This window comes from Haemorhous mexicanus, chromosome 16, assembly GCF_027477595.1.
Source record: "Haemorhous mexicanus isolate bHaeMex1 chromosome 16, bHaeMex1.pri, whole genome shotgun sequence".
Classification (NCBI taxonomy): domain Eukaryota; kingdom Metazoa; phylum Chordata; class Aves; order Passeriformes; family Fringillidae; genus Haemorhous; species Haemorhous mexicanus.
In genome coordinates this window covers 7,814,826-7,831,994 of record NC_082356.1, presented here as the reverse complement: position 1 = coordinate 7,831,994, position 17,169 = coordinate 7,814,826, and the positions used below count along the sequence as shown (strand labels likewise).

The 17,169-nt window shown below is 57.3% G+C and overlaps 2 protein-coding genes across 2 annotated transcripts; both read right to left on the bottom strand.

The window, feature by feature from the left end:
- Nucleotides 1–5,091: 5,091 nt before the first annotated feature.
- On the bottom strand, nucleotides 5,092–7,607 carry LOC132334637 (serine/threonine-protein kinase pim-1-like; the record flags this gene model as incomplete). The annotated part of the gene is made up of 5 exons (XM_059860736.1): nucleotides 5,092–5,198; nucleotides 5,447–5,623; nucleotides 6,267–6,633; nucleotides 6,838–6,888; nucleotides 7,005–7,607. Coding segments are annotated over 5 exons (1,305 nt in total), but the record flags the coding sequence as incomplete, so codon positions are not given.
- Nucleotides 7,608–12,270: 4,663 nt separating this feature from the next.
- On the bottom strand, nucleotides 12,271–13,269 carry LOC132334760 (olfactory receptor 14A16-like). Its single transcript, XM_059860874.1, has one exon. The coding sequence runs from the start codon at nucleotides 13,261–13,263 to the stop codon at nucleotides 12,331–12,333; it is 933 nt and encodes a 310-aa protein (XP_059716857.1). The 5' UTR covers nucleotides 13,264–13,269; the 3' UTR covers nucleotides 12,271–12,330.
- Nucleotides 13,270–17,169: the final 3,900 nt, after the last annotated feature.

Below are 17,169 nucleotides of genomic sequence, written 5' to 3'. Positions count from 1 at the left end.
GCTCGAGAGAGAGTGGAAAAGCCCTGTTTCGAGTGCATTTTGGTTGCCATTATTCTGTGTCAGTATAAAGCAGTTAACAGCCATGCTTTTTGAATTCATAATGTCTCTTGGGGTGAAGGCTTGCATGCATTTCTGGTCCCTATGGGTTTTTAAGGTTTTAATACCTCTATGGTCCCTCGGTTTATTTTCTTATCCAGAAATAGCTCTTGTATTGTCCCTAATATGTAGCTTTTACAGCAGAGGGGCACTGACCAGAATAGCTATCCTGCTGGGCTTGGTGGTAATAGCTTGTAAGAAGTTTATAAACATTCTGGGGCCTGCTCCAGGTATGAATGGTTCGTGGTTATGGTTATGCATCCAGTTTGTTAGAGGAGGAGCAGGGGGTGAGGCTTTTCAGCCTTTGCTTTCCTTCTTCTCCTCTGAATCTGTTACATCACTGTTGGAGAATGTTCAGTTTCCCCTGAATGTTAAAGAGACTGTCTTTCTGGTATTCAATCTGGTAAGCTTCCTCTCCCAGTCTGCTGCTTCTCTAGAATGAGGGCTGAGATTTCTAGACGGGCTGATGAGATCCCTGACTCAGGAATAGACCCAGGTGTGGAAACTCCTAAGTGATGTGGGAAATGGGAGAATATGGGCCAAATCCTGAAGGAATTCTCTGACCCTATAGTCTGGGACTTTCCCCATGAACAAATTCAGAACCCAGCTGAGGTGGGGAAATATCTGAAAGAGAAGTACCAGGATGACCCTAAAGAAAAAAAGATCATTGCAGTGAGCTGAGCCTTGGCATATGCTTATCGCGCATTGCTAGATACGGTTGGGCAGCAGACAGAGGCAGGGGGGCAGGGAGATAAATCAGCAGCTATCCCGGTCACTCAGGCTGCAGCCAACACCCCAGGCTCAAAGCCAGCAGCCGAGCTAGATAGTGAGCCTAAGCCAGCAGCTAAACCAATGGCTGTTGCTACTAGCACCAGAAGTGGAAAATGCACAGGCAAGACCAATCGGCCAGTGGATAATGATGATGATGATGATGCAGGAGAAGGACCCTCAGCACCTCCTGATGTAAAATCAGAAGTCAAAGCAGCAGGTGCCAGATCAGAAGCCAATATGGAGTCCTTTTCCCTGAAGGACCTCCATGGCCTAAGGAAGGATTACACCCGGCGACCTGATGAATCCATAATTAGTTGGTTAGTCCATCTCTGGGATGCTGCAGGTGAGGCCACAATTCTGGACGACACTGAAGCCAGGCATTTGGGATCCCTGTCACATGATCCTGTCATCGACCAAGGAATGATGAGGGGGGTTAATCCTCACAGCCTCTGGGCACGGGTCTTGGACAGTGTTGCACAAAGATACCTGTGTGCAGATGATCTTTGGATGCAGCAGACCCAGTGGAAGACCATAGAGCAAGGGATCCAACGCTTGAGGGAAATGGCAGTGGCAGAGATTATCTTCTCAGATGACGTAACAACTAGGAACCCAGACTTGGTACCATGCACGTCTGTGATGTGGTGGAAACTTGTACGACTCGGGCCACGTGAATATGCTTCTGCCTTAGCCATAATGAAGCGGGATGAGAGAGATGAGACCGTGCTGGATATGGCGAAGAAGCTCCAAGCATATGCAGACACTGTGCATGGCCCAATTCTGCATGCCAGAATCGCAGCAGTGCAAACACGTCTGCAGAAGTTAGAGGATAAGATCGAGGAGAATCACAAGAAGCTCAGAGAGGAGATTAAGGAAGACCTTCTCCAAATCTCAGCAGTACAGATCAGAGATCCTAGTGCCCAACACAGACATTCCCCAGATGGAGAGAGAAGGTACACCCCACGAGCTGAGCTGTGGTTCTTCCTGCGTGATAGTGGAGAAAACATGAGGAGATGGGATGGGAAATCTACTGCTGCTCTGGCACGACGGGTATGTGAATTGAAGGAAGGCAGGACTCAGAGAGGGCGCTCCACCAAAAGGGAAGCAGCTCCAGTTGCCCATAGCCGAACTGCCAGATACGATGATGATGATGACATGTCCGATCCCCTTGAAGGAACATCTAAGACATATGCCCAGGGAAAGAAGCATGACCAGGCTTAGAGGGGCCCTGCCTCTAGCCAGGTAGAGGCTAGGGAAAATCGTGTTTTCTGGTCTGTGTGGATTCTTTGGCCTGGCACATCGGAACCACTGGAGTATAAAGCTTTGGTTGACACTGGTGTGCAATGTACATTAATCCCATCGAGACGTGGGGACAGAATCTGTTTCTATTGCCGGCGTGACAGGGGGATCCCAGGATTTCACTTTGGTGGAAGCGGATGAGAGCCTGACGGGAAATGAGTGGAAAAAACACCCTATTGTGACTGGCCCCGAGGCCCCATGTATTTTGGGCATAGATTACCTTTGAAGTGGGTATTTCAAGGACCCAAAAGGACTCAGGTGGGCATTTGGGATAGCAGCTGTAGTGACAGAGGGCATCCAGCAATTGAACACTTTGCCTGGACTGTCCGAGAATCCATCTGCAGTAGGACTTCTGAAGGGAGAAGAGCAACAGGTGCCAATTGCCACTTCCACAGTGCATCAACGGCAGTATAGAACCACTCGAGATGCTGTGATCCCCATCCATAAGATGATCCGAGAGCTGGAGAGCCAAGGGGTGGTCAGCAAGACCCACTCACCCTTCAACAGCCCCATTTGGCCTGTGCGTAAATCTGAAGGGGAATGGAGATTGACTGTGGACTACCGTGCATTGTTTGAAGTGACTCCACCACTGAGCACTGCCGTGCCAGACATATTAGAGCTCTTTCTATTTAAAGAGAAAAAAAAGAAAAAAGAAAAAAATATATAAAATGTGAAAGATAAAAGCAAAAATCAAGTGTTAGTGAAAAAACTTGTGTAACTTTGCATTAAGAGGTAAATGATCGTTAAAAACGAGAACTCAGTTATTTAAATTGTAAATGTGCTGATGGCATGTGTCCATCCTACTGACCTCAGCAGCCTTTTAGAACATTTTGGGCTTTGTTTCCAACATTGGTATTTGAAATTGTGCTCAAAGCAAGAGGAAATTGTTTTGTGCCCTTCCAGCTCCAAGCAAGACTGGGAAAAGAAACTGTCAATCGCCAAATCCTTTAGAAGATGACCTTCCTCCTCAGCCTCGTAATGAGCTGCACATTCCCTTTGAAATTGTCCGAAAATTCTTAGAGACACCAAGTCCCACTTACGGCTTTTTGCTCTGGTTGGGAAGTGCAGAAGGGCAATTCTCCATCCATCAGCTCCAGCCTGCACTGCCTCAGGAACACGGCCCACTCGCCAGCCTCGGCCCACTCCTGGCACTTCTAGAGGAGGAAGAAAATGCAATTGCACAATTCCAACCAATAAAGAAGGAAGAATGGGACAGACAAAACACCCTGTGGAGACCCAGGCGTTTAGATGGGACTGTGGAGAGTCTGGGTCCTTGCCAATTGGATGTGTGTCCTCAGCTGCAATCTCTGGGCCTGCAGGAGAGTCTCACTCACCTGCCAAAGCAGAAAGCTCAGGCGCTGTGCTCAGAACGGGCCCGTCTGATGCAAAGCTGTCAGAGCAATGTGAGGGCAGAGCCAGCCCAGCTGGGCCCAGGGCTGAGCCCAGCAGAGCCCTGGCAGAGCCCAGAGCAGCCTCAGCACCCGCAGAGCCCGGCTGCAAGGAGAGAAAGCAGAAACTGCCCGTCAGCTGAGGGCTCCTGTCCCCTTGTGCCAAGGCCTGCGGTGCCCAGACCATGCTGGCTGTGCCCAGAGCTGTGCCCAGAGCTGCCCATCCCTGCTGCCTTTGGGAGCAGAGCAGGAGGGCAGGACATGTGCCCAGCCTGCAGCCAGCCATGGCACATCCAGCCCTCAGCAGCTGCCCAGAGCAGGATGCTCCTGTGCTCGCTGCCATCTCCCAAAAGCTCTGATCCCACCCTGCCAAGCAGACAGGGACCCACCTCACGCCATCCACGGCTGGAAGAAAAGCTGCTCCCAAACCATGTCCTCAGCCTTCTCCAAGGGCACGGCACATCCACGCCACAGCTGCTCCCAAGCACTTCCCCATCCACGTTGGACCACCCAGTATGCTTGCTCTGGAAAAACAAACAACACATTATTGAAAAAAGATTGGAGACAAAAATGGAAAACAAGAAAAAAGGGAAAAACTCTTATCTCTGTCAGGGCCTTGAGGAAGGCCCAACCCCTACATGCTAGGGAAAAACCCAGCCATGGGTGAGGGAAGCCCACACTTTCTCTCTTCCCCCCTGCACTGCCCCCCAAAATCACAGGGATCCCAAAGCAAACAAGGGCAGTGGAGCAGCCCAAGCCCTTCCTTTCCTGCACAGCAAAGCAGCTGTGCACAGCTTCTGGAGTCCCACCTCTGCTCCCACCATGGGGTTTGTTTGTGTCGGGCTGGCTGCCCCAGCCCCAGCCCAGGCCACTGTGGGTGCTGGGGGCTGTTGGCAGGGCCAGGAGCCCACTCCCATTTTGTACCCACCCCAGCCTATCCCCCCAGCCCTGCCAAAAAGCAGCTGGGCAGCCGACTCAAGAATGAGTTGCATCTGCCCCAGCAAAGGGGGAACCTTTGCTTCCCTGCCAGGCTGGGCAATGCCCAAATCTGGGAGCATTTCCCCAGCTCTGGACTCATCTGCAAATTCCCTGTGGACTTTGGCTTTGTTAAGAAGGTGCCAGAATCAAAGTCCATCACCTTCAACCACCGGTGGCCAGGCTGAGGAAGAGCTTGTCATCCTTGATGTCATCCTTGCTGTCTCCAGCAGTAGCAGCAGCAACATCCCCACCTGGTACAGCTTCTCCAGGGGCTCCTTCTCCTTCCCTGCGGTGAGACCAGGCTCTCAGGGCTCTGCTCAGGGCCCCAGCTGTCAGGGAACCAGGACAAGCAAAATCAGCCTGGATGGTGGCCACCAGTGCTGGGCAAGGCAGCTCAGCTCCAGCACAAGGGCTGCATGTTCCCATCCCATGACCCCTGGGCAGTGACACAGGCAGCACAAAAAGGTTCTGGGTTCCTTTGCTTCTGATTGCCAAGGTGTGTGTGGAGCTGGAACTTACCAGGGCCTGGGATCAAAGTGTGCCTGGGATTCTCTCCCTTCTTCTATGGCAGAGGAATATCCTGCACCCAAGGATCACAGAACAGATCTTCTAATGTGGGTCTGTCCAAGAAGTGCACGGATAAACACCACCTGATCAGATCTTTGCACTCTGGGGAGAGAAAGCAGAAACTGCCGCTCAGCTGGAGAAGGCTCCTGTCTGCTTTGCCCCACTATTCCCATGCCCAGGCCATTCTGGATGCGCTCAGAGCTGGGCCTCAACTTTCCCATCAATTCCCTGTTCTGGAGGAGAGCAGGACATGTGCCCCCTCCTCAGCAGCTGCCAGAGCGGGATGCTCACGAGCCCGCTGCTGGCTCCCAGCACCGGTATTCCCCCCATGCCCAGAGAAGAGGATCCACCTTGAGAGAGCCCTTGTGGCAGTGAGAGCTGGCCCCAGCAGATGTTCCAGCCCCTCCTGAAAGGGTGCTCCCCGCAGACCATCTGGTGCAGCAGGATGCCCAAGGACCAGATCGTTGCTGCCTCGCCGTGGTACCAGCCATAGTGGTTCCATTCCGGGGGGCTGTATGACGGTGTTCCTATGGAATACAGATGGAGTTCAGCAGGGGGATGCTGCTGCTCCCACAGCCTGGCCCCAGCATCCCTGGGTGTGCAGGGGCTGCATCAGTGGCACACAGGGTGACCACTGCCCTCTCACCAGCACCTGGGACTTGTGCACAAACTCAGGGTTGCAAAAGAAGCCACTGGTGTTGGAAGAGGGCAGCCCTGGCTAGGCCTGACCATGACATGCAAAGGGAAAACCCCCTCCGTGCTGGGGAAAAAACATTCCCTTATCCTCCCTGCTTGCATTGCTCCTAAAATATTATGAAGCCAACGCAAACAGGGCGAGTGGAGCAGTCCAAGCCCTTCCTCTCCCCTGCACAACAAACTGGCTGGGGCACAGGTTCTGGCCACCCCTCTCTGCTACCCCCACCCACGGGGGTTTTTGTCAGGCTGGCTGCCCCAGCCCAGCCCCCATCCTGGGAAGAGTGGCTGGCAAAGGCTGACAGCAGGGCTGGAAGATGGCTCCCCACCCAGCCCCCCTCCAAAGCAACTCAGCTGAAGACTCCGTCCCCTGACTGGCAGCAAAAGGGAGAATCCCCGTTGCCACAGCCAGCTTGGCCTGGGAGATGCTGGGCCATGAGATGCCAGCACCAGGAGCACACCCCTGTGGAGGCTCACCTGCAAAGTGCGTGTAGCCTGTGTCTTGCAGGTAGGTGCCACAGCCAAAGTCAATCAGTTTGGCCTGCCCGGTGGCCAGGTCAACCAGGATGTTCTCTGGTTTGATGTCGCGGTGCAGGACCCCGCAGCTGGTGCAGTGCCGCACGGCCTCCAGCACCTGGCGGAACAGCTCCCGCGCCACCTCCTCGGACAGGAACCGCCGTGCCCGAATGAAATGCCGCAGGTCCTGACACCGCTCTGGCCGCTCCAGCACCATCACGATGTAGTTGGGGAGCTCGAGCCACTCCAGCAGCTGCACCACACCGGGGAAGCCGGTGGACACCTTGTCCAGCAGCACAATCTCCAGCGGTGCGCTGGTGCCGTCGGGCTGCGGGAGGAGCACGATGCCGTCAGTAGGGGCCGATGCCGTGCCAGGCCTGGGGAAGCCCTCACCCAGCCCGGGATGCTCTGCGCCCTGCGCTGGCCCCACGCCCGCTCCGCCTCGAGCCGTCCTGGCAGCTTCCACCCTGCCGGACCTCGGCTCATCCCCGCCCGGCAGCCCCGGCTTCTGCCGCTGGCCCCGCTCACTCACCAGCTCGCCCCAGTGCCGGACGCGGTTCCGTGGCACCCTTTTGATGGCCACCTGCAAGCCAAGGGGAAGAGCGGGCTGAGCTCGCCGCCCGCCCTGCCCAGGCACAGCCCCATCCTCCTCCTCCTCCGCCCCCTCCTCCTGTGCCCGCCGCCGGCCCCGCCGCTCACCGGGGCGCCGTCCGAGAGCCGCGTGGCCGCGAAGACGCTGCCGAAGCCGCCGCGCCCCAGCAGCGAACCCAGCCGGTACCGCTCCTGCAGGGCCTCCTGCGCCTTCCCTGCGGGCGGGACGCGGCTGTCAGCGCTCGGCCCGGGGCCAGCTACGGCCCCCGAGCGCCCCTCACCCGCCCCGGGCCGGCCATCCCCGGGCGTTCGCTCTTGGGAACGCGACACGGGAGGCTCGGGGCCGGCGGCCGCGCTGCCGAGCGGCGGAGCTCGGGCCGGGGAAGCCGCAGCGGAGGCGGCGGGAGCGGCCGCGCCGCGTGTGTCCTCCGCGGGCCCCGGGAGGAGCCGCGGCCGGGGTCGGGGTCGAGACTGGACCCTGCGTCGGGCCCGGCGTTGGGTCCGGGGCCGGGCTCGGGCCAGGCGGAAAAAAAGGGCGGCGATGCCGCCCGAGCCCCAGGCACCGATGCCCGCCCAGCAGCGGCACCGCCAGTACGGCCAGAGCCGGGCGGAGGCGAGACTGCGGCGGGACGCCCGGGGACGGGGACGGGGACGGGGACGGCGCAGCCCCGCCCTGGGCCGGGGGCGGGCCGGGGGCATGGCCGGGCCAGGCAAGGGGAGAGAGGGAGGCGGGGAGAGGAGAGGAACGCCGGGAAACGGGCCCCGAGGGAAGAGTGTCCGACAGCGGGAAAGGGAGAGAAAGAAAAAGAAAAAAAGAGTATAGAGGCTTCTCTGTTTTTTTGCCGCCGCTGCTACTGCCGCCGCTGTCGCTGCCGCCGCTGCAACTGAAGCCCCGGGGCCGTTCGTCCCGTGTCCTTTCCCCGCTCGCCCCACGAGCCCCACGGCCGAGCCCCGCGCGCCCCGGGGACAGCCCCTTCGTCTGTCCGAACACGGGAACTTTGCAGGGTTGAGCCCAGATGCAGAGCCCTGACTCCTGCACGCTGGCAGAGCAATCCCCTCGCTTGCTGCTGTGCATTGTCCTTGCTGAGGGTCAAACACTGTCGGGGCACCTTCCCTTGGTGTAGGATTCTTACCTGACCCCAGCACTGCACTTCCATCTCCAGTGTTGCTTTCCAGTAAAAACAGGGCAAGGAAAACTGTGTGTGGCTCATGGTATTTTAGAGTGCCTAAAACTTGCTAAGTCGCCAATTTTGTAGGTGAGGTGCATCTACAATTACTGGGATGGAGAAGTAGTGCAACATGGAGAAGGGGAGCATAGAAATAAATAGAGGAAAACGTCCTGGATTGTGTCTTCTGTTTTCATGTCACTTCTGGAAAGCTGTTTCAGTTTTCCAGGAATCTTCTCCTGTCTGTTCTTTTCAAGAACCTCTTGTGGAGAACAAGGTTGAACTTCTGCAGCCACCAGCTGCCGCTTCTCTTGGCTTTCCACACTGCACTGTGTGTGCAGCACCAGATCTTGATGTTGCTGGAGCCAGAACCTGGAAATTTCCAAATTTTGTCTTTCTGTGCCAGAAAATCACTGGACTTGGGCTGTGCCAGCACCAGGAAGTTTTCAGATCTGGGCACTGGCGCTGCCAGCAAACACCAGATCTGGGTCGTGTTGTTGCCAGTGGCAGAAATCTGCTGGATTTGGGCTCTGCTGGCATTGGGAAATTTCCAAATCTGGGTACTGGTGCAGCAAACACAAGATGTGGGAGGTCCCAGAGCCAGGAGCAGGAAGTTGCCGGGTTTTGGATTTCTGTACCAGCAAATTGCTGGACATGGGCGGTGCTGGAACAGGGAAATTTCCAGATCTGGGCACTGGTGGTGCCAGCAAACACCAGTCCAGACCCTTGACCAGTGGTTGCCCTGAGAACCAGCTCTGGCCACTTTACAGAGAGAGACTGCTTTCGTCTGGATGTCTGGAAACAGAACTTTAATGAAGGCAAACACAACAAACAGGACGGCGTGCACAGTTCAGAGAGCGAAGCAGAAAAAAGCCTGGGTCCAAGGTCTAGCAGGGATATTTATACATTTATTTATGGGGAGGGGTTAAGGTGGGATCTGAGGGAAGGATCCAAGAGGAAGGAACGATTAAGAATATTATAATTTTTGCAGTAAAAAGTAACCAATGGTAGCAAAGAGAACTCAGAACTTTCTAGTAACAGTCTGCATAACTGTACAAGAGGAATATGGGCAGGAGCTCCTGCTCAGCCTAACTAAACAGGGTTTTCCCACAGCCTTAAGCTGAGGCCTCCTTCTTCTTTTAAACCAGCCCAAACACACACCAGTGTGCCAGGTTTTTGCTTTCTTTGCCAGAAAATTGCTGCATTTGGGTTGTGCTGGCACTGGGAAATTGCCAGATCTGGGCACTGGCAGTGCCAACGCACACCAGATCTGGGCGGGAATTGTGCCTCCACTGGGAAATTGCCAAATGTTCCCTTTCTGTGCCAGCAAACTGCTGGAATTACACTGGACAGGCATCTGAAATATTCCTGATTGGGACACTAGCAGTGTCAGCAAACATGAGATCGGGTTGGTGTGGGTACCAGGTATTTGCTTGGTTTTGGCTTTCTGTGCCAGCAAATTGCTGCACTTGGGCTGTGCTGGCACCCAGAAATCTCTGGATCTGGGCACTGGCAGTGCTGGGAAACCCCAGATCTGGGCAGTGGCAGTCCTGGCACCGGGAAATTGCTGTGTTTTATCTTTCTTTTCCAAAAACTTGCTGCACTTGGGCTGTGCTGGAACCAGGAAATGTCCGGATCTGGGCACAGGCAGTGGCAGCCAACACCAGATGTGGGCGGTGCTGGTGGCTGCACCAGGAAGCTGCAAGGATTTGGCTTTCTTTGCCAGAAAATTGCTGCACTTGGGTTGTTCCAGCACTGGGAAATTGCCAGATCTGGGCACTGGCAGTGCCAACTAACAGCAGATCTGGGCAGTGCCGGTGCTGACACCAGAAAATTGCCGGGTTTTGGCTTTCTGTGCCAGCAACCTGCTGGACTTGGGCTGTGCTGCCACTGGGAAACTGCTGGATCTGAGCACTGGCGGTGCCAGCAAACACCAGATCTGGGTGGGGCCAGACCCAGTAATGCTAGACATGAATTTGTAGAGAATTTTTAAGGTTTGACAGAAGGTTTATATAGTATGTCTACAAGGAGGTTTACAAGAAGGTTTATATAGTATGTACAAGTACCAGGAATTCTCATTCCTGTGCCAGCACATTGCTGCAATTGGGCTATGCCAGAATAGGGAAATATCCAGATCTGGGAACTGGCAGTGCCAGCAAACAGCACATTTCAGGAAGGACTGGATCTGGACCCCTTCCTCTTTTCCTTCCTTCCTTCCTCCCTTCCTCCCTCCTGCTCTACAGGCTGGGGACAGAGTGGCTGGACAGCAGCACGGCAGAAAGGGACCTGCAGGGACTGATGGGCAGCAGGTTGGACATGAGCCAGCAGTGTGTCCAGGTGGCCAAGAAGGCCAAGGCTCCTGGCCTGGATCAGGAATGGTGTGGCCAGCAGGAGCAGGGCAGTGATTCTTCCCCTGTGCTGGGCACAGCTTGGGCAGCACCTCCAGTGTTGTGTCCAGTTCTGGACCCCCAATTTAGGAAGGACATGGAGAGGCTGGAGCGTGTCCAGAGAAGGGCAACAAGGCTGGGGAGGGGTCTGGAGCACAAGTCCTGTGAGGAGTGGCTGAGGGAGCTGGGGTTGTTTATCCTGGAGAAGCGGAGGCTCAGAGGAGACAAGGTGGTGTCAGGGCACAGCTTAGGCCTGATGATCTCCATGGCTTTTTCCACCCTTGCTGATTCTGGGATTCTCTGAAATCACCCTTGGAGCAGTTGCAGGATGAGCCCTGGGCCTCCTCTTCAGAAGCTCCAGCAGCCCAGGTCCCTCAGCTTCTCCTGCCAGGCCCAAAGCCCATCCTGTCAGTCCTGCAGAGCCTCTGCAGCTCCTCCTCATTGCCCAGAACAGGGAGCCCCAGAGCCAGACACAGCAGCCCAGATGTGCCCCCCTGGCCTGTGGTGCCTCTGGCAAGGGAGCAGCAGGAGGCACTGCAGGAGCCTGCAGACAATTCCTGCAGCACTTGTGGGATGATCCTGCTCCCCAAGGGACGTTCCCATGGTGCCAAGTCAGGAACTGTAATGGGGAGTGGGGCCAGAGAGGGAAGGGCAAACAGGGATGGGCTGTTTGCAGGAGAGGGAACAGGGGTGGGCAATGAGAAGAAATTTGTAGCAGGAAGAGTAAGGAAAGCAAAGGTGAAGCCAAGGAAATGCTCAGGGCAGTTTGGGGGTGGCTGCCAGGCAGCCCTGGCTCTGAGCAACAGCGTCTGCAGTGGGACAGGAAACTCCCAGCTGATGGGAACAAACTTTCTGGCTGAGTGCAGAAGCCAGGACAAAGCTGAGTCATTTCCCTGGTGTCCCCCAGGCCTTGCTGGCCCCAGGGGCTGATGGCATTTGTGGTCCCTCAGGTTCATGTCCCCACAGCAACAGCATGGGGGTGCTCCCCCTGCTCTGTGCAATGCAAACAGGGGCTCCTGAGCCAGTGCTGCCGTGCCTGTGCCTGCAAGGATGGGGCACCTGTGTGAGCTGGGGGAGAGGCCAGGGCTGCAGAGGGGGGATGTTGTTGGCAGCTCCAGGAGGACGCTCTGGGACGCTGCCCTGGGCTGTCCAGCGCACTGGGGATGGATCAGCCCCTGCTCTGCTGCTCCTTCCCATCTCCTCCAGGGCCCTTGCAGAGCACCAGCCATGCTGTTTGCCCCCAGCCTGCCCACGGCCACCCTGGGGCTGCTCACGGGGGTTTTCTGTGCTCAGCATTGGCCTGGCTGTGTTCTTGAGAGAGCCTGGGCAAGGAGCCTGGAGCCCCCAGGGCCTGGCCTGAGGTGTCAGCGCTGCCCCAGCAGTGCCCATGGCCTGTCCCTGCTGCAGCCCTGGCACTGCCACCCCCAGGGCTGTGCCCGGCCCCGAGAGCACTCAGGCCCTACAGCAACACCAGGGCCACCAGGGCAGCGGGGCAGGGCCACGGGAGCAGCACTGGCAACACCAAGTGCTGCTGCTGCTGGGCACAGCTGCTGTGCCAGCACTGATCTGCCCCCAGCTCTGCACACAGACATTGCTACTGCAGCTCCAGAGAAGGGAACAAAAGGGCATCTCTGCAGAAAACTTTGCTGGGAGATCCTTTAGTTCCATTAAAGCCACCGAGAGCACAGCCCCTCATTGACACAGTCTGTGGCCACAGGGAAGGTGGAGTAACACAAAATGAGAAATGGCACAAAGAGTAACATTTTTTTTTTTGGACCATATGAATAGCTAAACCAAAGAAAAAATACCACCACAACCTAATTACAAGAAGCTTGAAAGATTACTTTTATTACAAGTGATTTGCAGAAATTGGCCAGCAGTTTAATGTTTCTGAAACCATCCAGTCATCATTTTCCACAGTGAAGCCTTGAGCTCCTGGTTCCTCAGGCTGTACATGAGGGGTTTCAGGGCTGGAGGCACCACTGAGTACAGAACTGACAGGGCCAGATCCAGGGATGGAGAGGACATGGAGGAGGGCTTCAGGTAGGTAAATGTGCCAGTGCTGAGGAACAGAGAGACCACGGCCAGGTGAGGGAGGCAGGTGGAAAAGGCTTTGTGCCGTCCCTGCTCAGAGGGGATCCTCAGCACAGCCCTGAAGATCTGCACATAGGAGAAAACAATGAACGCAAAACAGCCAAGTCCTAAACAGGCACTGACTGCAATGAGCCCAAGTTCCCTGAGGCTGGATTGGGAGCAGGAGAGCTTGAGGATTGCAGGCACTTCACAGAAGAACTGGCCCAGGGCATTGCCATGGCACAGGGGCAGGGAAAATGTGTTGGCTGTGTGCAGCAGTGAATAGAGAAAGGCACTGGCCCAGGCAGCTGCTGCCATGTGGGCACAAGCTCTGCTGCCCAGGAGGGTCCCGTGGTGCAGGGGTTTGCAGATGGACACGTAGCGGTCGTAGCACATGATGGTCAGGAGGGAAAACTCTGCTGAGATGAAGAACATAAAGAAAAAGAGCTGAGCAGCACATCCTTTGTAGGAGATGGTCCTGGTGTCCCAGAGGGAATTGTGCATGGCTTTGGGGACAGTGGTGCAGATGGAGCCCAGGTCAGTGAGGGCCAGGTTGAGCAGGAAGAAGAACATGGGCGTGTGCAGGTGGTGGCCGCAGGCTACGGCGCTGATGATGAGGCCGTTGCCCAGGAGGGCAGCCAGGGAGATGCCCAGCAAGAGGCAGAAGTGCAGGAGCTGCAGCTGCCGCGTGTCTGCCAAGGCCAGCAGGAGGAAGTGGCTGATGGAGCTGCTGTTGGACATTTGCTGTGGCTGCACTTGGGGTCCTGATCATGGAGAAAGGACAGTGACAAGTCAGGAGAGGCTGCTTTGAGCCAAACCTGGGCCATTCCCTGCAGACTGTCCTGCTGGGACTCACCCATCCTTGTTCCTGCTCTGGGAAAACCTTCACCCAGGTCCCTGCCTGAGCTCCAGTTGTTCTGGCTGAGTGTGCCAGGAGCAGCCAGGTATGTGTGTGGGGGCTCTTGAGGAGCCATCCCTGCCCCACTGCCCTGGGTTTGTGGCCATGTGGAAAAGGGACAAGGCTGGTATTCAGGATTTGTCAGGGGAATCACTCCTAATGCAGACAGGCTTGGTGGCATCTGCACTCCCATTTCTAAAGGGAGGAGTTGGTTTTAGGAATTGTTTTCCTACCAATATATCTTTCCTGGGGCTTTTTGAGGTCAGAAATCCCCAGCATTTCTGCTGTACTCCAAGTTTGCCACTGAGAGATGTGAGAGCCAAAGAATTCCCTGTGGCTCAGGGAAGGTGAGGGGCTGGATGGGCTTGTTCCCAGCTGCCCTGGCTTTGCACCTTTGCCTGCAGTCAGAGCACAATCACACTCTGCGGTCATCCTGGGATAAACCAGACCCTGCCCAGAGCAGAGGGATCCCTGAATATCTCACTCTCTCTGTGTATTATAACACAGAGAGTCTGTGTATTATAACACATTCTATATTCATAGACTAAAGAAAAAAAACAAAAAGAAGAACAATCCTAAAGAAATAGAGAATTCCCGCTGGCTCAGGTGGCCCCAGCAGACAGAGCCTCTGGGATCAGCTCTCTGCAGAGCTCCAGCAGCGCAGCCAGTCGAGCCCCGACAGACGAGGCCGTGTCCTCCATGCCCTGCGGAATTGATCTTGCAGCCTCTGGAAGAGGGTATATCGCTCACTCTGCAGTGCCCAGAGGACATACAATGTTTGAAGTGCCATGTCTGACACGGCACTGCTGATGTCCTCTGTCAGGTGTTCAAGGGCTGAAAGAGAGAGCAACAGAGCCATGGTCAGATCCCAGATTGGCAGAGACCCGAGGAGAGCCCCCTGCCAGGGCCATCCCAGCCGGCTCTAGGCATGGCCAGGAGGGAGCAGGGACCAACAGGACCAGCCCGAAGCTGCTGGCCACAAATCCCCCACGTGGTCCTGAAATCTCTGTGTGCTCTGCCCACGCTGCCCCTCGTCCGCACAGGGAGCAGAGCCCTCTGCAGCCGGGGCAGGGCTTGCAGCTGCCCCCACCAGCCCCCACTGCCAGCCCGCTGCCCTCACTCACCAGTGCAGATGAGCTGGAGCTCTTCATTCTTCCCCCTCAGGTACTGCCCAGCCATCCCTGTGAACACAGAGTCTGTCACAGCCCCAGCGGCACAGCTCCCTGCCAGCGGCGCTGCCGGCGCTGTGGCCACACGGCCTGCTGGCCCGGCAGGGCTCAGCCCGGGCCCTGGCCGCACGCTGCCGCCCAAGGGCACGGCTGCCAGAGGGCGGCAGCAGCGCCCAGGCCAGCCGGGGCTCCACGGCGCCGGGCCCGGCCGGCACTGCCGGGGCAGCAGGCAGGGCTGGGGCTGAGCTGCGGCGGGCCGGGGAGGGAGCCCGGGCTCGTGGCTCACCCATGAACCTGATGGCCGCCTCTCGCAGGGGCTCCTGTGGGCTCTGCAGGTAGCGCAGGGCCCGGCGCAGGTGCTCGGCCGCTCTGCTCCTGTCCTCTGCCAGCTGGAGAGAGCGGCGGGAGGGAAGGAAGGGTTGGCGCGGGCTCAGTCCCTCGGCCGGGCGCTGCCTGCGCCCAGCCCCGGCCTCCCCTGCCCGCACAGCCCTGAGGCGCGGCCAGCAGCCGCTGGCGCCGGGCTCCCGAGGGGAGGGGCAGAGGGCCGGCTGCTGCCCGGGGAGCCGCGGTGCCGGCCCGCCCCGCAGCTCCGCCGGGCCGTGGCTCCACGGGCACCTGGCTCGGGCCCACGGGAGCCTGGAGAAGAGGCTGCGCGGCCTCGGCGTGCAGCAGCGGGCAGGGGCACAGCTGCCCGTCCCGCACTCTCAGCACCGCCCTCGGGGGCCTTCTCCAGGCTGAGGCCGGGGATAATTGGCAGTCCTTACCAGGCTCTCGCCAAACCTCCATGTCTGATCCGCCTGTAGCACTTGATCGAGATCCCTCCTCTTCAGGAATCTGGCTGAAGAATGCAGCATTTCCCGGGAGGCCTGGGGAGCAGCAGAGATGTGGAGATGGCCCCACAGGCCAGGGCACAGGAGCATCCCAGTGCCACAGCCTGGAGGAGGCTGCAGCCCGCAAAGTGCCAGGGCAGAAGGCAGCCCAGCCCCCTCCCGTGGGGACAGCAGCCAGCCACAAGTCCTCACCTCAGCTACAAGCTGATTCTCATCATGGCAGTGGAAGTAGAGTGGGAGCAGGCTCTGGCGCACGTGTGACTTCAGGGCCTTTCTTCCCTCTGGCGTTAATAAGTCCAGCATCTCTTGAAAGACACACATGGAGCTCAGCTGCACCTGGCTATCATCCTGTATGAAAGCAAGGGCAAAAGACCTCAGCATCAGCTGCTTCAGACCCCCCAGAGCACAGGGCTGCATCTCCACAGGGCACCGAGTGTCCTGGCAGCAGCCAGTGGCCGTGGGCACAGAGCCTTACGCAGTCAAAGAGTGGCAGGAGTGCCTCAGCCAGCTGCAGAGCGATGGGGGTGGGTATTTGGGCACCATTATCCAGGAGCAAATATCTGAGTAGAAGAATGGTCATCCTGACCATGTCACTATCATTTTCCTCCAGGAGCTCCACAAGACTTTCAGTCAGGCTCCCCATTTTTTCAGCCTGCGTGGAACACAAGTTTGTGAAACACCACCCTGCTGCTGCTGGGCCCAGAGGCCAAAGGCCTTTCCCAAAGCACTCGGGCAGCTGAAGCAGGAGGCAGGAGAGCTGGGAGCAGCTGCCCCAGCACCCAAAGCACAGGCAAGGCCAAGGGACTGTGTTGCCCAGCCCCACGCTGCCTGCACGGCTTCAGCCACTGTCCCCTCCTCACCATCAAGGGATTCTTGCCCAGCACTACGAGGCCTCTGAGGGCCAAGTAACGCCTCGCCCTGTGCTCGCTCTGCAGGTTCTCTGACATGATCTCCAGAACACTGTCACTGCATTCCCTCAAGTCCAGGCACTCGAGGACCTGAAAGGCACAGGGCAGTGACAGGGGACCCGGCCGGCAGGAGCCCGGAACCGCACAGGGCTGGGCCCAGGCAGCAGCACAGGGCATGGGCACTGTTCTGGCAGCTGTGGCTACGAGAGGGCAGAGAGCTGGGAGGCAGCTCAGCAAGGCAGTGCTGGCCTTGAGGCTCACCTCCACAAGGAATGCCAGGGCAGGGAAATCCCAGTATGGCATTTCTTTGCCGAGCATGCTGAGCAGGTAGAATGCAATCTCGGAACAAAAGTGTATGTCTGATTGGCAAATTTCTCTGACAAGAGGAAAAAGGAAACAAGACCCTGAGCCAGTGGGCAAACCTCTGCCAGGAGTGACTCACAGAGTTGAAATCTTTCCCCACCAGCCTTCCAGCAAGGAGCCTTGGGTCATGTGGGAGTTGGTTGCTCATGGGCACCCTCCTCTCCCTGCCTTTCCCAGTGTGCTTGGCCATTCCTCAGTGACAGGGCCCTGTAGCCCACGACCACGGGGACTGTGTGGGGCACCTGGGCACAGAGCACAAATGTCAGAGGCAGTGGGGAGAAGGGGTCTCACCTGCCCAGCAGAGCCACGGCAAAGTGGTGGGTGTCAACAGAGAGCAGCGTGTCCCAGCCACGCCTGCGTTCCATTGCCACCACCACATCCTCACACCGCAGAAGGCAGAGCAGGGACTTCAGGGTCTGCACTGCAAACCTGTGTGCAGAGCAAAGCCCAGGTCACACTGGCAGCACTGGCTCCTTCAC

Coding starts and splice junctions, on each gene's coding strand:
- LOC132334760 (XM_059860874.1), bottom strand. CDS start 13,263: ATGTCCAACAGCAGCTCCATCAGCCACTTCCTCCTGCTGGCCTTGGCA.